General features: G+C 42.6%; 1 protein-coding gene and 1 non-coding gene across 4 annotated transcripts in view; one reads left to right on the top strand and one right to left on the bottom strand.

The window, feature by feature from the left end:
• The first annotated feature begins 1,166 nt into the window (after nucleotides 1-1,166).
• The window catches only part of cd36 (CD36 molecule (CD36 blood group)), a 34,565-nt gene continuing 10,811 nt past the window's right edge, over nucleotides 1,167-24,920 (top strand). Inside the window, exons 1-7 of one of the 3 annotated variants that reach the window (XM_068005365.1) lie at nucleotides 1,167-1,569; nucleotides 9,409-9,569; nucleotides 11,077-11,221; nucleotides 17,438-17,611; nucleotides 20,124-20,215; nucleotides 20,997-21,046; nucleotides 21,820-21,889. In XM_068005365.1, the coding sequence (XP_067861466.1) occupies nucleotides 1,450-1,569; nucleotides 9,409-9,569; nucleotides 11,077-11,221; nucleotides 17,438-17,611; nucleotides 20,124-20,215; nucleotides 20,997-21,046; nucleotides 21,820-21,889 (812 nt within the window). In that variant the 5' untranslated portion in view covers nucleotides 1,167-1,449. Of the gene's footprint in view, nucleotides 1,570-8,425; nucleotides 8,514-8,995; nucleotides 9,303-9,408; nucleotides 9,570-11,076; nucleotides 11,222-17,437; nucleotides 17,612-20,123; nucleotides 20,216-20,996; nucleotides 21,047-21,819; nucleotides 21,890-24,920 lie in introns of those variants that run through there. The other 2 variants (XM_068005367.1, XM_068005368.1) reach the window with 2 other exon arrangements.
• Nucleotides 12,888-13,006, bottom strand: LOC137341908 (5S ribosomal RNA). The gene has a single exon (XR_010967151.1). It is a non-coding gene; the product is annotated as a 5S ribosomal RNA (ribosomal RNA).

The following is a 24,920-nucleotide window of genomic DNA, read 5'->3' as shown; positions in this document are numbered from 1 at the left end:
AATCTGTAAGGCAATAAGGCACCCCAGAGTGTCAGAAAAAAAACAAAACAACAGTGATTACACTTCAAAAAGTACTATAAAGCGCTTTGGGATGTCCTGAGGTTGTGAAAGGCGCTATATAAATGCAAGTCTCTGTTTGTTATCATACCATAGAATAAAATTGTTCTGGATAAAAATATTCTACCTTCAAATAATTGATTGGAAGGAGTGCTACACATTTCACCATTTTGCTTCTTGAGATGTTGCAGAAGTACATACCATGTTCCACAGTAGCTGTTGGTGGTAAGTGATATATGTTGGGGAATAGTGAGCCAGTGGGAGTTGGAGTGGACAGGGATACTAGGCCATTGGGAACTTAGTGGATTAAGGAGCAGAACATCCAGGGTAGTAATCTCTGGATTACTCTCAGTGCCACGTGCTGGACGAGAGAGAAAGATTAGGATTGTCAACGCATTGTTGGAAGGATGGTGTAGAAGGGAGAGTTTCAGATTCCTGGGAGACTGGGACCACTTTTGGGGCCAGGGAAGGCTGTACACATGGGATGGCCTTCACCTACAGTGGAGAGGCACCCCGTGTCTTTGTGGAAAGGTTAAATAGGGCAGTGGGGGAAAGATTTAAACTAGTTGGAACAGTTTTCTGGCGCAACAACCAACAAGGGAATAGGCCAGACTGGATTTAGTGATGAGTAACGAACCAGAATTAGTTCACAACCTGATGGTAAGGGAGCATTTTGCAAATCGTGACCATAATATGATTGAATTTGATATTAGGTTTGAGAGGGAGAAGGGAGAGCCACAAACTGAGGTTTTAAATTTAGGCAAGCCGAACTTTGATGGAATGCAAATTGAATTAGCCATGGTAAACTGGGCTGAACTGTTAATGTGTAAACCTGCAGACAAATGGGGAAGTATTCAAATAAGTATTTGGTACAATACAAAACCACTAAATAGGTTTACTCCTTTAGTAAAATTGCAGACAAATGAATCCCAAATGAATCTATTAAACGTTCACCCACTAATATTGTCAGCAGTTACTTCTGGGCTTTAGTTCCGTATTTATAATTATAGATTTGGGAACTACAATTTACTTCCTTGTTCTCTTCTTGTGAACTTTGCTATCTGATCTTTGTATGTTTTGTGAAAGAAAATTTTGTCTGGTTATCATTTGGCAACAGTCAAACCCCATGTTATCAGTGCTTCATTCTTCTGATTTGCCCAACAGTCAAACCCCATGTTATCAGTGCTTCATTCTTCTGATTTGCCCAACAGTCAAACCCCATGTTATCAGTGCTTCAGTCTTCTGATTTGCCCTCTTATGCTCTTTGATCCTCTGAAGAGCAGCTGGCTCCCAATTTCTCGGGCTGTCTTTGCACGGATTGTTGCTTCTATCTTTGGCTAACGCATGCTCTGGAACCGAAGATTTTGCCTGTCCTTAGTCTGATTGTGAATAATGGGTTGTAACAGAAAAATTGCACTCATTATTGGAATTGCTATTGGTGCGCTGTTGGTGATAATAGGAGGTATTCTGATACCTTTTGGAAATGAGATCATTCAGAATACTATAAATAAGGTATAACTTTATCTATACATGAATGATGTTACTTTATTTTTAAAAATCTTAATAGGTATGTGCTGAATGTATTTATGTTTTATATTTATGTTTCTGCTGCACTATTATACGGATACTTATTAATAATAATAATAATGGTGTAAGTGTGTTGTGTAACTATGGTGTAAGCTAATAGATTCCTGTTGTGTTTATTCACTCATTAAATCATTTGCTACTCACTGGATCGTGCACCATGTTAGCACATTGGTGTTTTATCTTTAGTGCCTGGGTTTGAATCTCGATTAAAGTTTGCTCTCTCTCTGCTGACTGTAAGAGAGCTTCATGAAATAAATTGGGGATTTCAAAACTAGTGTGAGCTCAAATATGAAACTGCCCTCAATTGTTAGAAATTGGCGGTAATTTTCTCACTTCATTCAGAGATACTGTGGGATTTGGAAAATTTAAAAACCCATTGTACAAAGTCGCTTCGAAATGAAGCTGATGGAAACACAAGCATAGGAAAGAGCCACAAATAGCATTTTTATGGGAGTTGCTTTTTTTGGCACCTTAGCAACAAAATAATGTATTGTCCAGTATATTTTTAAAACACTCCTTTGTTATAAAACAGCATTTCATCTAACTCACTGTGAGTGAGATCACAGGTATGCAGCCAGTACTGATCAGATATTGAATATAACTATTAATTGATTATACAGTTTTTTCTCCAGCCTCCCCTGAAGATTATCATTTTACCGATCTCTGCTGTCTTCAGGGCCAGGATTTTAATATGCCGATGGGATGTCAGCAGAGGGGGTCAATGGGTGCATGGGAAACCCGAAAAAAGTCCCTACCTATCCCCACACGACCGTGACCTAATTGATGGCCCTTAATGTGGCTTCCGGGTTTGCCGTCTGAAGGCTGCGCAACTTGCTAAACCCCGGGGGCCATCCTTTAAAAGGAGAATGATTGAGGGACGGCAGCACATTTGCGAGGTACTGGAACAGGTGCCACGCGCACTCTCCACAATAGCAGAAAAGATGGAGGAGTCCACCTCTAGCATTAGTGGACTGGTGGCGCAGGTAAGTGCAGGAATGTCTGCGATGGAGAGAAGGCCAGCCTCCATTGAGCTTCAAACATGGCTCACAAATGAGTCCATTCAGGCCCTGACAACGGCCGTGCAGACTTAGGGTGAACAACCACCTGCCGCCTTAAACCGGCTGACAGATACTTTAGAAGTGGGCTTACTAGGCATTACACATGTCCTCCAAACTGTTGTCCAGCAGAGTGGAAGGAGTGATGTGGCCCTGGCCCAGGTGAGGGATGATGGCGAAAGGGGACATGGAAGTGGGGACGCCATTCAAAGCGCTCCCACATCTCACCCGTTGCCCCCCTCTTACCCAGTACCCTCAATGCTGCCTCCTCCCCAGGTGGCCGAGTCAGCCCCTGCACAGGTGCAGGTGGAGCAGTCTTTGGCGGGGCGCTCACGGGCTCCAAAACCCAGAGGGCATAGGCCCAAAGCATCTCAACAGTCAGGGCATGAACATGAGCAACCTGCCGCTACCTCTGCTACAACCACAGGGGATGCACCACGTAGAAGTAGTAGGAAGCAAAAGGCAAAGTTTTTGTAATCACAAAGGGTATGCACGAGGGTGTTTGACAGGTTGTCATGTTTTTCATTTCTCTTTGTTTTTTGTTTCATGCACATTAAATCGTATAATTCTCACCACCACTGCTACATCTTGCCCATTCTTGAGTCCCTTTGGTGATAGCGCACTTTCATGTGCTTCATCGTGAACGGCGAGACTTGATGCCACCCAGTGGGTGCGTTTATGGTGGTTGTATGTGTGGTTGTAGGAATGTTTTGTGTGAGGTGGGGGCGGGGGTCTGGTGTTGGCGGTGCTCGTTCCAGGTGATCATAGAACTTGACCATCCTCACTTTGCATATCTCCTTAGGAGAAGTTATCAAATATTAGTGCCTCCCTGGCATGACAAGCATCCAGGTGAGCCGCTGCTCTACTGATGGGTTGTTCTTCCTCCTCCTCCGCCATGTTAATGGCAAGTGTGGATGCTTCATGAGGGCATAGGCCTCTCTGTCGAGCGATGTTATGCAGGACGCAACAGACGACTATAATTCTACCCACTCTCGCTGGTGCGTTCTGAAGGGCTCCCCCAGATCAATCCAGGCACCGAAACCGCATCTTGAGCAGTCCTATGGCATGTTCAATGACAGATCTGGTGGTGATGTGATTGTCGTTGTACCGCAGCTGTGCCTCGATGGTGGGGTTTCTCAGAGGTGTCATGAGCCACGTCTGCAGGGGGTATCCCTTGTCTCCGAGGAGCCAGCCCTTAAGTCTGTTTGGTGAGTGGAAGAGGACCGGGATGTTGGATTCTCGCAGAATGAAGGAGTCATGGCAGCTGTCAGGAAATCTGGCACACACCTGCAGAAACCTTGTCCGGTGGTCACAAACGAATTGCACATTGATGGAGTGATATCCCTTTCTGTTGAAGAACAGTCCTAGCTCACGTGGAGGTACTCGGATTGTCACATGTGTGCACGTGGGAAGCCAGCCACAGAGTGGAATCCCACTGCCCTCTCAGTCTGGCTGATGTCATCCATGGGGAAGTTGACGTATTGGGCCGCCCTGCGAAACAATCCATCCGTCACCTGTCATATACACATTGTGAGCAGACGACTGAGACCCCCCCCCCCCAGCGATGTCACCGGTGGTGCCCTGGAAGGATCCGGAGGCGAAGAAGTTGAGGGCAGTGGTGACTTTAACTGCGACGGGCAATGCGATGCCACAAGGCCTAGCCGGGAGCAGCTCTGCATGAAGGAGGCTGCAGATGTCTGCGACCACCTGGCGACTCACTCTGAGCCTTCATTGGCACTGGTCCTCAGAGTGGTCCAGGAAGTTGAGCCTCTGTCTGTAGACTCTTTCACGAAGGTAGTGCCTCCTGTGATGTCGGGCCCTCTTGTTCCCCTCTCTGCTTTTGTGCGGGTCCCTGTGGCGCACCTCTGTCTTGTGGAGCTGGAAGTGCCAGAGCTGCACGCCGTGCCTGGCGAGGATGCCGATGTTCCTCCTCCTCAGATGTACTGGTGAATGCAGCCATTACATCCCCATCCTGACATTGTCAGTTTGAGGGGGTCCAAAAAGTAGGTAGATATGTCTGAACACAAGAATTCTTAGTGTTAACAAAGAAATCTCAGTCTAAACACGAAGAACTCCCAGCCAAAGGTTTGCCTGAGAGAGCTGATATCCCTGCTGCAAAAACTCACCTTTTATCCCCATCTGTCAAACTGAATTAAATGGCCAAATGGCTGTCGGCTGCAACCCGCCTTCGTTTCTATGGAGTCTTTCAGATACCACGGAAACACGTTAAGGCAGGGTTAAAATCGTGTCCCTGCCTCAATTCACGCAATATAAACTAGTGAATTCATTGTTTAAATATCGGCCCGCTGGCGACCTCCGGCTTCCTGATCCGCGTACACCCAGATGTGACTGGGTCGTACGCATTTTTCGACGGGTTGGAGCTGGGATTCCCTCCAGCGTCATAAAAATGCTATCTTATTTGCCCCCTCGGCCTGAACCCACCCAGACTTGGCAATTAAAATCCTGAACAATGTTGTTGTTTCAGGTGGGAGGTGTCCACAGAAAGGAGCTACCAACGGCTGTTGCCTGCATTTGGGGTGGAGGTTGTGGGAAAAATGTGGCCCTCAGCAGCTCCCACCCCTCCCCCAATTACTCATTCTGGACAGTATGTGTTGTAAACCCAACAGTGTTGATTGTTGGAAGTAGAAAGTGCTCTATATGGTGTTGGTTAAGTTCTGCTGCTGATTGAAAGCTGCAAGAAATAACTTTTCTAGGAAGATATTCCAAAGACATAACATTTTATCAATGTGATTTTATTTTGTACTTCAGGTTTGGAAGAACATTTTAAAACTCCACCAACTTTGTCTTAAATTCTAGGAGAATGTTACCCACCATTTCCGATTGACAACAGTTAAATTTGTTAAAAGGCACATCTTTTCTTAGCTTGACATCAACAGAGTTTGTAAACTTTACATAGACTTATAAATATAGTTTGTCACTGCAAAATAAATGGGCTAGAATACAAAATGTAGCTCAGGAAGCTGTGTGTGCATATATCTGCTTTGTCTTGATTGCAGGTTAATTTAAAGAGCATTGGTTAAAGTTCATGTTCTGCAATCAACTTTCAGGTTAAGAAATATATAAGTAACACGTCACTAGTCTTGCTGAACCCTGGTAGATATCCATCTACTGATGGTCTCAGCCTAAATCTTAATAAGCACAAGTCCATAAAATTGATCTGATTGTAACATTTAATTTTATGCTGCCATTTCAGATAGTGCTTTGCTTAAATCAGATTAAGTATCAGCATTCCTTTTAAAAATCAGTAACAAAACATTCCAATTCACCTTGTTATCCTTTTTTCTGTGAGAATTTTTAGGAACAGGAAAAGCCCATGGGGCCCAAATAGCTCATCCCTTTATGATAGATCAACCCCTTCCAATTAATTTGTCGCCTTATCCCTCAATTCTTTCTTTCACCTGTGTCTTGAACCTATTCATAATATCCCCTTCCCTTTAGGTTAAAAGGTTCCATCTGACATCTCTACATATTCCCCTTCTAATTTTAATTTATGTCTCTAGTATTTTTCCTATTACTGTTGCTATTTTGATTTTTTTTCCAAATACTGGCAGCAAATAACATCTTTGGACAATGTCTGTTGGAGAGTGCTACTGCGCACAGCAGTACAAGGGAATGAACATCCACAGATACGATGACAAGCGAACTGAATAACCTGGGGGTAATGGCTGTATCTGTTGATATGAATTTGGGCATCCTTGTGGTATGGGTTCAGTAAGTCACCCATGTCAATTCCAATGATGATATTATGAGAAGTCATTGTCTAAACATCATGTGGTAATGTTTTGTTATTAGTGCTCCTGACGAGGAGCTTCATGTACTGGGAGCCCATAACAGAAATTTGGGCATGAGTCCGTTTCATGATCTGTGTTTTGCTGGACGAAGATTTACGTTGGAGTGCTAAAGATGAAAACTTATTCCAATATATTTTTTCAAACAAAGACAAACAATTACAAAAATTAAAGATAACCATAACTATTCGACACTTGAAAGTTTAGTGACAGTGAGAATCTTTAAGGTTGCTATCAGGGAACATAATGGAATCCTGATACAACCTAACACTTTAAGGCTGTAAAAATGCAAACAAGGAGTCCAAGAGATGAAGTTCACCAACCTATTAAACTCTCCAACAGACAGTGTTGTCATCAAGAACTTTGTGCCTTGTGTGCAATAGTCCAAAGGCAGAGTTAATCTTTGACTTGCAATTTCTTGACTACAATTTCATCCCAAGTTTCTCTGTGCTCCCTGACAAGGAGATTCAAATTTGAGAAACACATATAACTTGGAGTTGGGTCCAAGTGTACCCTGTTGTTATGCCATCTAACATACAAAAGAATATAAGAAAGCACAGAATGGAAAAAGGCCATTTGACTCATCAGATCTATTTGTTCCACAGACCACGTACAACCATGTTTTGTGAACTCTATCCAACATATTTAGTCTCCTGAGGAAAATTCTGCAGAATTTCTCCCTGGCCTTCAAATGTATTGAATGAAAGTCTTTAACCATAAACCCTCCATTATTCAGTTCAGATTGGATGATTTCCCAGAAGCACAGAAATCATTGCTTCCTGATAAACATTTGATTATATTTGTCTCTAACTTTTAAAACCATTCTTGCCTTAATATTTATCGCACTTTTTTAACCCTTAACTGCATACATGAAAACATACAGGGAAAGTATACCCAAAAAGTTCAGTGGAAATATAGAAAAAAATGATTTGGCACATAGGTTAATATGATCATGAAATGGGAACAGTGAATTGCCAGTGCAAGAGCAGTAGACCCAATAAACAGCGTTCACTGGCCGTCCTCTATTAACACTTGACCAGTTAACTACATTTAGTTAATTGTTATTTGTTAATTAATAGATTATACATTCATTGATTAAGAATGTGTGGGAAATCTAGTCCAGAAGCTGATTATGCAGATTTAAAAGAAGAACATACCTCTTGAGAATGAAGAATTTTCGATATCCACTGCTTATTCTGTTTTTCCTCAGTGATGTATTAGGATTTTCTATCTTGTGTTACATGCTACATGCTTTTGTTGAAGTTCTTACATGTGGTCATTAAGTTGATTATTTAAATTTATGCAAATGTTTGTCAGAGATTTAGATATTTTGGATTTGGAAAATACAGCTTTCTGTTTAATTTGCTTTAACTTAATGTATTTCTTATCTCATTGCCTTTATTGCACTAAGTTCCCATGGCAACACAATGGCATTTATCAGCAGCTCTATTGAGGCTGAATAATGAAGGCTGTAATAAAACTAAACAAAGGTCACATAATTTTTTTAACCTATAGTTTATGAAGCATGTATTTTTGTTGGTTTTTATAGTCCAAGAGTTGCTTTTGGAGCATAGTTCAGGGGTTAGCATTGGGTTACAAAAGGTTTTGGAACTCCTGATATTGCTGGTTTCATTAAATTCTTCACAATGTCTTCACACTGGGCTGACCAGTGAAGTAGGCAGATTAATAACAAGGCTGAGCAGCTGATAACTGCAGCAAGAAGGCGTTTATATTCTTGTATTTGGGCAGGGGAGAGCTGGCCAGGTGTTTACTCTGAGACATTGTTGGGAATGCATGCATCCTGCGTTCAGAAGCACTATTTTGATGATTGAGGAAGTAAAGAACAGGAACTGAGGGGCACCCTCACAGGAAGCTCGTAATGCACCAGTGTTGGGAACAAATTGCTCACTGAACAAATGCAGTCTCCAGAACACAACGGACATGGGCACTAGTTATGAAGATGGCTGATGTCAAGGAAAGGCTAAGATAAGGCAACCTGCCCTAGGTAGGCATGTCTCAAGTGTAAACCTGTCAATCATTTTGTCCTTGAACCATCATAATCAGTAAAAAAAAAATTGTCTTGTGCAGTATCACCATGGGAGAAACAACGAACTGACTGCTTATCACACATGGCCATACTGCAGCTCAGGAGAAATAAACAGCAATTGTATAACTCAAACTTGTGCGCATCCCAAAATCCTTGTAAGCCAATCTGAAGAATACTTATCTGCTGGCAGGACAAGATGGCACATAATAGGAGAAACAAAAAAGAACTGGAGCAGGTCCCAGGCACTACAAGTCCTTGAGTCCATTTGAGAAGCTATCCTGAGCATCACTGGCCAATGAGAGCAGCAATGAGGCAGTTCCTGCATACGCCCCCTATCAATCTAATATCAGTGTAGTAAGTGGGACTGGCCGGATGGTGTACCCATCTGGAGTTCCTGTCAGATGACCCCAACGCAGGCGTACAGCACTTCATAGAAGGCAGACATGGGCTGTTAAAGGCTGGTTTTCTTATAACAGTTGGTCACAAAGCTGCTGTAATAAAAGAGGCCTTTGTGTCCTTTCTTTTTCCAGACCCACCAGCACTGCTCACAGTGGCTTGTCAATGCTGCATTTTGCAGCCCCCCACACCCCCACAGCTGCACCAATACTGGTAGAGGTATCCGTCCACTGTTTGTGAGTTGCCTGACCCTGGCAATTCCGACCGGGTGAATTGCATAACTGAGTGGTGTGGAAGAAGTTTCAAATAAGCCAATGTCACAGCTTGGAGGAGTGAGATTGTAGATTTTCTGTAAGGACAAAGCAGTTAATATTTCAAAACTAATGAGGAACTTTTTCTAGTTATTGTGGTATTTTTGGTTATCTAAAAAACATTTTCTTTTCAATCACCGTTATAGGAAGGAGTTATTGAAGAAGGCACTCTCGCATATGAAAACTGGATAGAAACAGGAAGCCCTGTCTACAGGCAGTTCTGGCTCTTCGATGTGAAAAATCCCTTAGAGATTATGAATTTTGGAGCTAAACCAGTGCTTATGCAAAAAGGACCCTATACCTACAGGTACATGTCATTTAATTTAAACAGCATTGAAAATGTGATAAAGTTAAGATAAATCCTCAGTTGTTTGCCCACCAAACTATTATGTTTTGTGATCAGTTCTCATGCTGTGACACTCAGCTGTCGGCATCTTTCACTCCCTCTTCATCATTTCCCAATCACAGGTTAGCTTCCCAATCAAATCCTTTACCACCAATACCATAGGAAGATATCTGATTAAAATATTATGGTGAATTCTCCCAATGGCTCATAAAGTTTAGTCAGTGAGTAGCTCAGCCATGCAGAAGAGAAAGACCCCAGCTTTGATCCTTGGCCTGTGCTGAATTAACTGTTCTCAGCTGGGATGGCAGTCATGGTGCTATAATTGATCTCAGCACCCCTGGTAGAAGGGAAAATTGGGCAGGGTTCCTGGTCCTAATTGCCTCTTGTGGAAGTGCGAGATGTTGGCCGAGGACTGGGTGAGGCCTTAGTGTGATGCTCCACATTGTTTTCAAGCTATTTGACACTCAGCATAAGGAATCGCACATGAACAATGGGCAATGGGAGAGGTACTGAATGCTCACTGCCCCTGCAACCATACTCCAGGAAGTAATCAATGCCTTTAGGAGGGGAGGGTAGAAAATTGATGAGAATATAAATAAATATATCTGTGGTAAGTCTTGTATATATTGAAACTAAAAAGGATGCAGGATTAGATTTTAAGAATGTGACAGAATCTTGGGATTCAGGTATTGTTTAAGAAATGCTTTTGTGGTTTCTGATACCATCCAAACCCCTCATTTGATTACACCATTGTTACACATATCTGTTCTGTGTTTGTATAACGCCAGTCATTTTATGTACCTCTGATGATTCCAATGGTTGCAAAAAATTAAAATTGGTTGCAAATATTTTAATCACCTGATAAACAAGGTTCAGTCTGGAATTAATCAAAGTTTATAAGCAGTTAATATCCTGTAACAAGGATTCAGAGGTTTTTATATCTGGTCACTCGAATAAATGTATGTAATTAAAAGCACTGGCTTTAGCCCAGGTCACACTTTACATATATGTTGCACAAAAGTCACGTTTCTCGGATTAGCCCAAATAAGCACGCACTTTGCTCAAATTTATATACTCTGTTATGAGAGATACTGTTCTTCCCTTTGAGCTTCACTATGGAGGTAACTCTGTGCCCTTCGGTGATATTCTTATGATCTCCTCGCATGCATGATTTTTTTCTCCCTCATTATTTTCAGGCTTCTCTGTCCATTTTGACCTTTCACCCTCTGCGGACCGCACACCCTCACCTTCCTAATTCCCTTCTTACATTTAAAAGCCTTCTCAAAACGTAGCTTTTCGACTATACTTTCACACATCTCTTCTAACTCTTCTCTTACTGTTTGGCATCCATTTCTCCTCTATGAAGCACCTTTGTACATTCACATTAAAGGGGCAAGTTGTTATTCCATACCTCACTGTTGCTGCTGAATGCAATGCACACTGTTGTTTTCTGCTTTTTTATTTCTAGGGTGCGATATCTCCCGAAGGACAACATTACTGCAAATGATAATTATACAATATCGTACTTACAGCCTTATTCAGCTGTCTTTGAGCCTCACCTGTCAGTCGGCTCAGAAATGGACAAAATCACAGCCCTCAACTTTGCTGCTGCAGTAAGCAACAATAGCATTTGTTGAAAATATTTATTTAAATCAATTAAAAAAAGGAAAGAATGAATTTACATGACAAAACCAGAGTACTGAGATTCTGCACTTAATCTGTGCACACATTGATGATATTTATTTGTAGTAAACAACATGTTTTAGTGGAAGCTTCGATTGAGGAGAGAGAAATTCTCCACGAGGTGGATAACTAATGCAGTGGCAAATATCAATTTTAAATATTTAGAATAGACTCAAAAATTATATCACTAAATTTAAATGCTGAAAATCAGATGCATTGTCTTTTCTAATTTTTACGTTTTGTTTTCATTTTGATGCCCCAGAAGTTTAAACCTGGTTAAGATTTGAGGTTATTTTCTCTTTGTATAGTGACATAGCATTTTTAAGAGCTAATTGAATCCTTGAATGCTGAAAGAAAGATATTTGATTTGCACTTAGTATTAGTGTAATTACTGTGTGGAGTGGACAGGCCTTAGGGCAATGCACAGTTTGAGGCCTATGTGGAGCAGGTTTCCCAAGTGACAAACTCTGAAACCTATATCTTGAAATGAGGCAAAAATTAAAGAAAAGAATAACAAAAGTAGCGATGTACCATGTGCAGTTCTCATCTCTGATTTATAGGAAGAATATTGTTATCCTTGAGTGGGCACAAAGATGAGCACTAAAGTTGATGCTGGGTGTCAGGAATTTAAGTCATGAGTAAAGCCTTGGGGGAGTAACTTGGGGTTGCCAACTCTGGTTCGATGCATTCCTGGAGGTTTAATCACATGATGTTCTGACCATGACGCATGACCATGTGACATTTGATCACGTGACCCCTGATCACGAGCCCCCATTCCCCAGACTCCGTCTTTCCCACCCAGCCCCCATTCTCCCTCTCTCCGTGAGCCCCCCAACTCTTGACCCTCCCCCGATTCCCAACTCCTCCCCACCGATCCCTGACTCCCCCCTCTTTCTGACTCCCGACAACATTCAGTAACTATTTACAGTTCCTCACATAAGTGTCTGTTGCTCACTGTGGCGGGAAATTTAAATTGCTGATCTCCCGGGCTGCTGGAAGCAGCACTCGGGATAGGAACCCCCGATTCTGGGAAACTCCCAGTCATTCTGGAAGGGTTGGAAAGCCTAGAGAGCCCCGATTTGGTTGGTAGGTCGGCCCAGCAGGAGAGCTGAGGAAAGCGAGAGCGAGAGAGTCTGAACGAGCGCGCACAAGCGATCAGCACAAAGATTGCCGAATGAAATCAGTGACAACGTGCAGAGCAGCCGACGGCCGCTGCTGACAAGAAAAGCCGAGGGCACCTGGTATTCTCAGGCAGTCTCCCAAGCAAGTATTAACCAGGCCTGACTCTGCTTAGTTCCCGAGTTCAGACGGGATGGGGTACTTTCAAAGTAGTGTGTCAGTGGACAATAGCCTGCTTTGGTTATCTCTATTTAAAGGCTTCCTGCTTTGTGTCTGTTTTTTTTGCTAACTTATTTTCTTCTTCTGTTTTTTTTTTCCAATTTGTCTCGACCCCCTTCCCTTTGTCTGGCAGCAAGAGAATGTGCAGCAGAGGAAAGCGAGAGAGAGGGAGTGCAGGAGTGAGTAGCAAAAAGGTTGATGATTGATTAACGGCAGTGTGAATATGCAGAGCGGAGAGCAGCCTCTGCCGGCAGCAAAAGCCTACTGCACCTGGTATTCCCAGGTGGTCTCCCATCCAAGTACTAACCAGGCCTGACTCTGCTTAGCTTCCGAGATCAGACGAGATCGGGCGTTTTCAGACTAGTGTGGCCGTAGGCATTTGCCAACTGGCTTTCTCTTTAATTAAAGGCACACAGTCCTGTCATGCATTCTTTTTGCTAGCTTATATTTTTTTCCCTTTCCCCCCCATCACCACCTTCCTCTCGGCACTCTGCCTCCCACAGACACAAACTCCAAGCCCTACCCTTCATTACACTGCCTCAAGCCTCAAAAGTGCATTAGCTTCGCCGTTTCTTCTCTCAATCAATCATCCATCCACTCACTCACTGGTACAAAAATACTGTTCCCTGATACCTCAAAATACAGACAGACAATCGGGGAGCAGCCTTCTCTCCTCTTAGCCTGTTTTGTTTCTCTTTACTTAAAGGCTTCCTGCTTTGTGTCTGTTTTTTGCCAACTTATTTTCTTCTTCTGATTTCTACGTAAAGTTATAACCTGTCTAGATTTGTAGTAAACAGTCTGGTTTTTAAGCAGAAACTTCTCGAATATAAATCCTCTGTCTCATGATATGCACCAGAATTAGCAAGAGCATCAGTGAATTTTCATCAAAAGCAGGAAGACCAGAACTCAACTCACGATGTAACCCTGGTCTTTTCCTGTCTCAGTTTGATTTTGAGCACATCAGTGAGCACACAGCTCAGCGGTTTCTCTCACCTCTGCATTTAAAAGTTGTGGGTTCAAGCCCCATTCCAGAGACTTGAGCATGTAATCCAGGCTGACATGTCAGTGCAGTATAGAGGGAGAACTACACTGCCAGAGGTGCTGTCTTGTGGATGAGATGTTAAACTATGGCCCTGCCTACCCTCAGGTTGACCCAAAAGATCCCATGGCATTATTTCAAAGAAGAGCAAAGGAGTTTTCCCTGGTGTCCTGACCAATAATTATCCCTCAACCAACATAATTAAAAAACAGATTATCTCATTAATGTTTGTGGGAGATTGTATGCAAATGGGCTGCTGTGTTTCCTACATTACAACAGTAACTACACTTCAAAAAGTACATAATTGGCTGTGAGGTGCTTTGGGATGTCCTGAGGTTTCCATTAAAAGAAATACAAATGGTCTCCTTTTGTAAAGGGGGCCGGATTTGAAGCATTTTTAAAAAAAATTCTACACTTTTTTTCTTTGCCAGGGTGGGGGTTGTCCAGGTTATGACCCATTCTCATTGTCCAGTTACACTGCAGCTTGCACCCTTCATTCACCCAGCTTTCTCACCTCTGATTTCAGTACTGGGTTCCAATTAGAGACACCTTCCGACTCGAAGTTGTCCAGTGATTTATCTGTGCAAAGTGGCACTCATTATATAATTGTCTTGTGCAGCCTTGTCATCCCGTTCCCCCTGGCTCCAATCCAAACTCCTGAATGAATCAAAATGAAAAACAATTCCTTTAGCCCTTCAGTATCTTTTCTTTGATTACTTCACAATGATGACGAACACTCTCCTCCCCAATGGATCAATGTGTTTGTGCATTCTCACAGGTCTGGTATTGAGCCGTACAGACCAGAGAGGGCTCAGGATTGATCCATGGACTGCGCTTGGTTTGCCAATTCTGGTTGGACCATATTCCTAGAGGGTGTTATCACATGACCTCCTGCGTCCAACCACCCCGCCCCCACACTCCCGCCATTGGTCGCTCAACATGTCCATCCTCCGGGGGCACGGCCTTCCTACACCAATTAGAACGTGGATAGACTCTTCATTACCTGATTGAATGATTCTTGACTGTCAGTCAAATAGTCTTTTATCCCCATAGCCAATACTTTTATGACTAGTAAATAAGTGTTCAATTTTTTTAAAAACATAATTTTTTAACATCCCTATGATTTCTCTCCCAGGTTTGCTCGCAGCAGTGTCCTGGAGATTAGTCTTTAATTCCTGGAGTCTCCAGGACAATCCTGGAGGGTTGGAGCACACAATATGGGGTAGATGTAGAGAGGATGTTTCCACTTTTGAGGAGTCCAAAACTAGGAGCCATAAATATAAGATAGTCACTAATAAATCCAATAAAGGATTCAGGAGAAACTTCTTTACCCAGAGAGTTTTTTTTTATTCGTTCACGGGATGTGGGCGTTGCTGGCGAGGCCAGCATTTTATTGCCCATCCCTAATTGCCCTCGAGAAGGTGGTGGTGAGCCGCCTTCTTGAACCGCTGCAGTCCGTGTGGTGACGGTTCTCCCACAGTGCTGTTAGGAAGGGAGTTCCAGGATTTTGACCCAGCGACAATGAAGGAATGGCGATATATTTCCAAGTCGGGATGGTGTGTGACTTGGAGGGGAACGTGCAGGTGGTGTTGTTCCCATGCTGCTCTTGTCCTTCTAGGTGGTAGAGGTCGCGGGTTTGGGAGGTGCTGTCGAAGAAGCCTTGGCGAGTTGCTGCAGTGCATCCTGTGAATGGTGCACACTGCAGCCACAGTGCGCCGGTGGTGAAGGGAGTGAATGTTTAGGGTGGTGGATGGGGTGCCAATCAAGCGGGCTGCTTTATCTTGGATGGTGTCGAGCTTCTTGAGAGTTGTTGGAGCTGCACTCATCCAGGCAAGTGGAAAGTATTCCATCACACTCCTGACTTGTGCCTTGTAGATGGTGGAAAGGCTTTGGGGAGTCAGGAGGTGAGTCACTCGCCGCAGAATACCCAGCCTCTGACCTGCTCTTGTAGCCACAGTATTTATATGGCTGGTCCAGTTCAGTTTCTGGTCAATGGTGACCCCCAGGATGTTGATGGTGGGGGATTCGGCGATGGTAATGCCGTTGAATGTCAAGGGGAGGTGGTTAGTGGTGTGAATGTGGAACTTGATGCCAAATGGACAGGGTTGAGGCGACTAGCAAAGATGCATTTAAGGCTGTGCCTGACCAGGAAGTGTTTGATGGGATAGAAGGTGCATGGGAGTTTCCCGTCCTAAACTAAGATACCCAAAACTGAAAAATATTCTAACTTTGGACTATCTACACAATTTGTTGTTAGGGAGAGTTATAAACAAGGGTGGGGGTAGGGTTGCCAACTCTGGTAGGAGGCATTCCTGGAGGTTTCATCATGTGACATTCTGACTACGTGACACCTGATCATGTGACATCCGATCACATGACTTCTACAAATGTTATTGTATTTACCTTATAAAGGTTGGGTCCCCTGTAGTTGAGTATTTTTGCTCTTGGTTTCGTGCCGCCAGCTGTTGTGCGAGAAGTTCCAAGAACCAGAAGGCTTCCTGTTAGCAGGCGAATAGGAGGGGAAACCGAGGGTGGGGAAAAGGGGAAACCGATTCAGGCCCCCCATTTCAAAGCCCCGCCCCCCCTGAATGCCGACATCCTCAATTCTCGAGCCCATCTGATTTCCAACCCTCCAGCCCCTTCCCGACTGCGCTCCACGCGGTCGTAGCTCTCTGCGGGTGACGTCACTGAGCCGGAGGCTTCTCCAACAGCAGCCGGTGATGTCACGGTGGGGGGGGGGGAGGGGCGCACTGCGGCAGGAAATTTAAATCGCTGATCTCCCGGGCTGCTAGAGGCAGTGCTTGGGGGAGGTGCCCCCGATTCCAGGAAACTCATGGTCATTCCGGGAGGGTTGGGAACCCTACTTGGATGATAGTGTCAAATGGATGATATTGATTCAGCTGCCCATTATACATCTCTCCTGATTTTCAATTCAATGGAAATGAAAGTGGGTGAAGAAAGTCAATGGAAATGAAAATCAGGAGAGATGTATCATGGGCGGCTGAATTGATATCACCCGTTTTACACTATCACTCAAAGTCAAAATTACCCCCTCACTTTCTATGGGCAAGAGGAGACTTTGAGATGACCTTTTGAAGTTTTCAAGACTTTGATAGGAATTGACATAATTGTTCCAGGCAAGTTATTTAAATTAAAAATGAAGAAAATAGGAAGGTAAGTCAGGTGATTTTTTCATTCAAAGAGTCATAGAATTGTGCAATTAAGTTAACAGGGATTGAGGGAAATGTGAAAAGGTGGGTAGATGGGGCAAATTTGTGAAAAAGTTACAGACATGTCAGGCAAATGGCCATGTCAAGTTTCTAAAAAAATGGAAAAAATTCCAACTTATGCTGCCAGTGGGGGAGCCTCAGCTGCTGAGAGCACATAACCCCAATTCCACCACATTGAGAGTCAGACTCCAGAAATAAACTCGGTAAAGTTTTCTCATATAAATTGGGGAGTAATGCTTCCTGTGGCATGGCGAGATTTAAAGATCTCATCAGCATAAAATCGGAGACTAAGGAATTTCAGACAATTTCCTTTCTTATGTTTAAAGCAGTTCTTGTACACTTATTTAATGAATGAGATTTAAAGATCACATCAGAATAAAATCAGAGACTAACGAATGTCAGGCAATTTCCTTCCTTATGTATAAAGTAGATCTTATATACTTGTTTAATGAATGACAGCAATTAGAATAATAAGATATGATACCATTTCTGTATACTGGAGTTGCTGAATCCTAATGTATTATTTCTTCCTTTCACAGGCTGCACCATCTCTCTATCCCAAAATGTTTCATGGTTTTGTCAACAAAATCTTGAAAAAGGCAAATGCCTCCTTGTTCCAATACAGAACAGTGGAGGAATTACTTTGGGGATATGAAGATCCAATACTGAAACAAATACATTCAAAAGACCTAATTACTGGTATATTTTACCCAGTAAGTATTAAAGGATTAAGTTTCAGATTTTATGCTGCCAGTGGGGAAGCCTTAGCTGCTGAGAGCATGGAACCCCAATTCCACCATGTGTGCACACAATTCTCTGACCATTTTAAGTATTGGTCAGGAAATTGTGCACAGTAGCCTGGGCAGGCAGGCAAAATCAGAACATTTATCTTACTTTATTTCCAACATTACTTTTGAGAATATGTCCAATGTTTTTTTCTGTGCCACTTTGATTTGCAGCAAAGTTTAATGGGTGAAGGAGCCCCGAAACTGCCTTATTTAGAATCACCCAGACTGAAAGTGTTGATGGCATTTCTGACACCTCCTTATACGATCACAAGCTCACTCAAACAAATTGTGCATGGCTGGAAGTTTTGCAATCCATCAGATTTTCTCTTCTAGTTAGTATTTTGATCCTGCTAGCCAGTAGGAATTTTTCCTTTGATTCTCTTTAGAGTATTCTACATGAATTACTGGGCAATTGCTTTGATACATTCAAATTATTTTTATTTGTTGTAGACCCACATCATGATCTTCATGTCATGCCTGGGCCTGTTGTAGAATAATTGATAGAGATTGATTGCTACAATTAGTCAACAACCCCATTATCGTTGTATCATGCGACTACCAGGATGGTAGAAGATGAACAAGATGGACCTTGGTCTTTTATCGTCTAGCAATTCCTACGTTCCATAAGAAGCATCTGGACACCGTAGCCTCACTGCAAATCTGTGCCATCAGTGGCCCCGAACCTTAGCACATGACCATGGTCAGAAGGCAGGGGAGATTCGGGCTAGGCAGAGTAGAGAAGCTTGCTGCTCATGACCTGGTTGTTTGGGAGAAAAAAAAATGATAGAAAGCTAAAAATAATAAAAAAAATTAGGGGAATTAGGGTAAAAAGAATGGGATGTACCGGGTGAGGGAGAATAAAGAATGAACGCCTTGTAGTTTCTCATGGAATTAATTGCTGGGATGTGATTAGTCTGTGGTGATAACATGATAATATGGTTAGTGTGGACCAATCAACAATGCAGGAGGGACAAACATTCTTCCAGACACAAAACATTTAATATAAATATACATAGATTTAGATCGCTTTTTTTGTATTGCTGAAGCTAGATAGTTTTGCAATATTTGTAATTTTCAATAAATATGTAATGTGAAGAAAGCTGCTGTTATTTACTAGTTACCTGCTGGTTGATCCTGGTTTTTACTGTCACTGTCACTACTTATCACAATGACAAGCCGTCCCATATTTTATTCAGGGATGTCACGCCTGTGATATTGTGCTATTAATTTAAATCCACGAGCGGTTGGGGAGTGAATTTCCACGGCGGTTCTCCAGCCACCGTATCTTTGGCGGAAGATCTGCGGAAATCTCGGAGAAGCAGTGTGGATCCTGTTTACACAATTCTTCAGAGTTTCCATGGATCTTCTGCCAAAGTTATGACAGACGACTGGAAGAACTCCCACTGGAGATTCAACCCCACGGAATTCATTGATTTCAGTCCATTGCTCATAGAATTAAATACCTGCATACTGTAAAGAATGATTGAAAATGAATTCACAGTCGAGTTCTTTTTTTTATTCGTTCATGGGATGTGGGCATCGCTGGCGAGGCCGGCATTTACTGCCCATGCCTAATTGCCCTTGAGAAGGTGGTGGTGAGCCGCCTTCTTGAACCGCTACAGTCCGTGTGGTGAAGGTTCTCCCACAATGCTGTTAGGAAGGGAGTTCCAGAATTTTGACCCAGCGACAATGAAGGAATGGTGATATATTTCCAAGTCGGGATGGTGTGTGACTTGGAGGGGAATGTGCAGGTGGTGTTGTTCCTATGTGCGTGCCGCCCTTGTCCTTCTAGGTGGTAGAGGTCGTGGGTTTTGGAGTTGCTGTCGAGGAAGCCTTGGTGAGTTGCTGTAGTGCATCCTGTGGACGGTACACACTGCAGCCACTGTGCGCCGGTGGTGGAGGGAGTGAATGTTTAGGGTGGTGGATGGGGTGCCAATCAAGCGGGCTGCTTTGTCCTGGATGGTGTTGAGCTTCTTGAGTGTTGTTGGAGCTGCACTCATCCAGGCAAGTGGAGAGTATTCCATCACACTCCTGACTTGTGCCTTGTAGATGGTGGAAAGGCTTTGGGGAGCCCACCACCTTAGCAACACTATATGCCATGAAAGCAACACATTCCTGATGCCCCAGCACTGCTATGGTATTCATACAGAGAACTCAAGATGACTTATTCCAGTCCTTAATATTCCATATCAATATATCCGCCTAAATATGGGTTGGGGTATTCTGCGTCTGCCATCACTTCCTGCGGAAAATTCTGAAGCAGCCTAGAAGCTACCAGAAAGTGGGCGGCAAGCCTGTGAAAAATTTAGGCCCATCAAATTTGTTTGGTTTTAAAACGTTTTGTTGTGACAATCATCTGCATCTCTTGCGTTATTGCTGCAACTTATTATGATGCATTTGTGATTGTTTAATGTGTTTGACTTGTCTGTGCCTCTAGTACAATGGAACAGCAGATGGACTGTATAACGTCTACACTGGAGAAGACGATATCAGCAAAGTTGCAATCATTGACCGCTGGAGGAATAAGAAGTAAGTGTAAAATGAGGTGGTAGTCACCCTTTCATGTACTCTCTGAACACCTTCCTCTGAAAGTAAAATTACAAACATTTCAACCTTATAGATCTTTGTCAAAATGCAACATTTCCTAAAAGTCTCTTACAAAAATATACAGGTACGAACAAACAAACACTGCTCTATTACTTTTGTGGTTTCCATCATGAGTTCAAATGTTAAATCTGAACATTCCATGAGCCAATCCCAACTGAATCGCACAGGTAGTAATTGCCAAAAACTAGGTTACACAAGAAATCATTTATTATCTTTATAAGAGTTATAATAAGAAGTCTGCATCTTTCAAACTGAATTTTAAATTAAATTTTATGTGTTATTGGATACTTATTTAATTAGGAAAAAGTATATTGAAATTTGAGTGTTTTAAAATACACCATACAACACAATGGATTTTAGTGAACCAAAGGGCCAAAATTTACAAGCTCACATTTTCTAACCCTTATTTAAATCAATGACAGCGTTCACTTTGCTTGCGTTGCCCAACCGGAGTTTTGTAGATCAGTGCGACTGCATAAACCTATGATATAAATCCACAATTAAATGGTGATAACGCGCATTTAACTAGAATTACTAGATACAAAAGGAACATGTGAAACTTTCCCTTAATTCCCCCCTCATTCATTAAACAGTTTTGCCGTAATCTGTAGTGGTACTTTTTAGAATATTACCTCTAATCTAACCAATTTAGTGTTTGAATTTTACTACAACATGAATGATAATTATCCTATTTTTTATTTAGGAATCTCAATTTCTGGGATGATCCCTACTGTGATATGATCAATGGCACAGGTAAGAATGATACTCAATAATCTAACATACCCTAGTATCATTAACCAAACTGTCTCAAACAGGAGATGCTGGAGACCTGAACAAAAATATAGCAAGATATCAGCTATCTGAGCTGTCCTATAGATATTTAGATGGTCAGTGAATTTGGACAGTTAACATGTAGGAATTAAAAGTACATGAAAGGCAGAAAGTGATAATCCAACAGTCTGGGTCATTGACATTCTGTTCAGTTAGATCAAAAGTGGCCTCTTTATCATGTGCAGATGAGTATATTACAATCTCTCCCTCATGAAAACATGAATTATCTGGTCATTTAAAAAGGAAGTTTAGAACTCAGATGAGGAAATTCTTCTTCGTACAAAGGGTGATCAATACATGGAATGGACTCCTGAATAGAGTAGTGAAGGTGAAAATCCTGGAATCATTTAAGCACCAACTGGATACTGCAATGAAGGGACTTTAGGGCCATTCTGGATTGATGAACTAAGATGAGCCGAATGGCCTTCCTCACCTGTAATTATCCTGTGAACTGTGTTGTTCATAAGGAATCCACGTAAAATGTCAACAACATGCTTTATGTTTGGTTCCCAAAGATAGATTCAAGGCAGGGATGAGGGTTGGGAGAAAGTAGGATCTGTTTTATGCATGTCAGTGATTTGAATATAGAAGATCACAGTCAAATACCAGTCATGTCTATAAATTGTCAGACTTGTTACTGGATGTTCAATGACTACCATTTTTCACAAATAATATACCTTTGTATTTTTCAACAGATGGAAGCTCATTTCCACCATTTCTTCATAACAAGGCCAGATTATATTTTTTCTCTTCTGATATTTGCAGGTAATGTGCACAAATCATATACATTGGATGTTCTCTGGAACTTTTTATATACTAACAGCCTTATCTGCTAATGCAGATTTATCTGCTTCAAAGAAAAATGCTAAACACTGGCCAGGCCACGTTATATTTAGATGATTCGCTCAAGACAGGAGACACTGCCTCTTCTAAATTACTTATGAATCAGGCACCGGCATACCCAAGATGGCAGCTGCAGATTTTCTGTCACAGCATCTTTTATATTCCAGGGCCATTGCTTGTGACCCTAGCCTAGTGGCACAACTAATTGTAAGGTCAGAGGTTGGTACACTGAGCAACAGCTTAGGGTTGGTGGGAGCAGTGGTGGTGGTTCTGTAGTGGAGCCAGACAGGAGTTTTTGGTGTTAGGAGGTCCAATAGTGTGATTCATGGAAAGTCACTTTTGCCATAGGATAAATTTAAAAGGGCAGTCATTTGGCTACTGGGGTTGGTTGAGGCCGAGGATTTTGAGGAAAGGGTGGATGGAGTCATTGGTGGGTAAGTTGTTAGAGGGTATTCTGAGAGACAGGATCTACAGGCATTTGGAGAGGCAGGGACTGATTAGGAACAGTCAGCATGGTTTTGTGAGAGGAAAATCATGTCTCACGAATTTGATTGAGTTTTTTGAAGGGGTAACCAAGAAGATAGATGAGGGCTGTGCAGTAGACGTGGTCTACATGGACTTTAGCAAAGCCTTTGACAAGGTACCGCATGGTAGGTTGTTACATAAGGTTAAATCTCACGGAATCCAAGGTGAGGTAGCCAATTGGATACAAAATTGGCTTGACGACAGAAGACAGAGGGTGGTTGTAGAGGGTTGTTTTTCAGACTGGAGGCCCGTGACCAGCGGTGTGCCTCAGGGATCGGTGCTGGGTCCGCTGTTATTTGTTATTTATGTTAATGATTTGGATGAGAATTTAGGAGGAATGGTTAGTAAGTTTGCAGATGACACCAAGATTGGTGGCATTGTGGACAGTGAAGAAGGTTATCTAGGATTGCAACGGGATCTTGATAAATTGGGCCAGTGGGCCGATGAATGGCAGATGGAGTTTAATTTAGATAAATGTGAGGTGATGCATTTTGGTAGATCGAATCGGACCAGGACCTACTCCATTAATGGTAGGGCGTTGGGGAGAGTTATAGAACAAAGAGATCTAGGAGTACAGGTTCATAGCTCCTTGAAAGTGGAGTCACAGGTGGATAGGGTGGTGAAGAAGGCATTCGGCATGCTTGGTTTCATTGGTCAGAACATTGAATACAGGGGTTGGGATGTCTTGTTGAAGTTGTACAAGACATTAGTAAGGCCACACTTGGAATACTATGTACAGTTCTGGTCACCCTATTATAGAAAGGATATTATTAAACTAGAAAGAGTGCAGAAAAGATTTACTAGGATGCTACCGGGACTTGATGGTTTGACTTATAGGGAGAGGTTAGATAGACTGGGACTTTTTTCCCTGGAGAGTAGGAGGTTAAGGGGTGATCTTATAGAAGTCTATAAAATAATGAGGGGCATAGAAAAGGTAGATAGTCAAAATCTTTTCCCAAAGGTAGGGGAGTCTATAACAAGGGGACATAGATTTAAGGTGAGAGGGGAGAGATACAAAAGGGTCCAGAGGGGCAATTTCTTCACTCAAAGGGTGGTGAGTGTCTGGAACAAGCTGCCAGAGGCAGTAGTAGAGGCGGGTACAATTTTGTCTTTTAAAAAGCATTTGGACAGTTACATGGGTAAGATGGGTATAGAGGGATATGGGCCAAGTGCAGGCAATTGGGACTAGCTTAGTGGTATAAACTGGGCGACATGGACATGTTGGGTCGAAGGGCCTGTTTCCATGTTGTCAACTTCTATGATTCTATGATTCTATGATCAATCACATAGGGAAGAAGCAAACTAGAATGCCCAAAGGGAAGTTTAAGGAAGCTGAAAGTGAGGGGCTTTAAAGCTGTGTGCTCCGGGTTAATACTGGTCTCTGGAGAGGGAAAGAGTTCGCAAATAAAATGATGGAAGCAGGTAAGTGGCTAGCCAGCTAGTGGTGGTCAAATGGCATTGGTGTCATAAATAACTGACTAATTTCAGGTAAATCAGTTTTTTATAGGAGAGGTGGGCTACACCTAAACAGGATAGGATCAAAGACACTGGTTAATAGGGAAGATGTGGCAGAGCAGGGGCTTTAATTAAAGCAGAGCTTGGAGAGCGGTCAGGAGGAGGGAGAGAATAACGGAACGCATAAAATAAGTCAAGGCAAAGAAAACAAATAAAGAGACTAAACAATCCAAGAAAAAAACTAAAAGTATGGCAATTAAATGTCCATACTTTCTGCCGGAAGCTTTCAGAATAAGATTCTTGAGTTGGCTCAACCCAGAAGATGGGAGTGAATTCAACATGCAAAGGTATAGAATTTTCAGGAAATGAAAAATGTGCATTTATAGAACACCTTATCATATCTGCAGGACGTTCCAAAGTGTTTTACAATCAACAAATTATTTATGAAGTGTAGTCACTGTTGTTTTGTAGGCAAACTGGGCAGCCAATTTGCACACAGCATGGTCTCACACACAGCATGGTCCCACAAACAGCAAATGAAGTGAATGGCCAGTTAATCTGGTTTTGGTGATGTTGGTTGAGAGAAGGATGTTGGACAGGAAACTGGGAGAACTCTCTGCTCTTCTTCAAATAGTGTTGTGGGATCTTTTGCATCCACTTGAACAAGCAGAGGAAGCTTCAGTTTAAAGTCTCATCTGAAAGATGGCATCCACTACAATGCAGCACTCCTTAAGTACTGCACTGACGGGTCAGCCTGGATTATGTGGTCAAGTCCTGGAATTGGGGCTTGAACACCTAACCTTCTGACTCAGAGGCATCAGTTCTACCAGCTGAGTCAAGCAAGGATGAAAATGATAGAATAGGAGGAAGGGTAGCCTTATATTCAGAATAATTCAGAAAATAAGGAACCTAAAGTGATATCCCGGGTGCCTCTGCCACCATGGACGCACCTTGGGTGCCTCCCAAAGCTGGT

This window comes from Heptranchias perlo, chromosome 24 (assembly GCF_035084215.1).
Source record: "Heptranchias perlo isolate sHepPer1 chromosome 24, sHepPer1.hap1, whole genome shotgun sequence".
Classification (NCBI taxonomy): domain Eukaryota; kingdom Metazoa; phylum Chordata; class Chondrichthyes; order Hexanchiformes; family Hexanchidae; genus Heptranchias; species Heptranchias perlo.
Note: the sequence above shows the minus strand (reverse complement) of the source record. Positions and strands in the feature narration are given on the sequence as shown.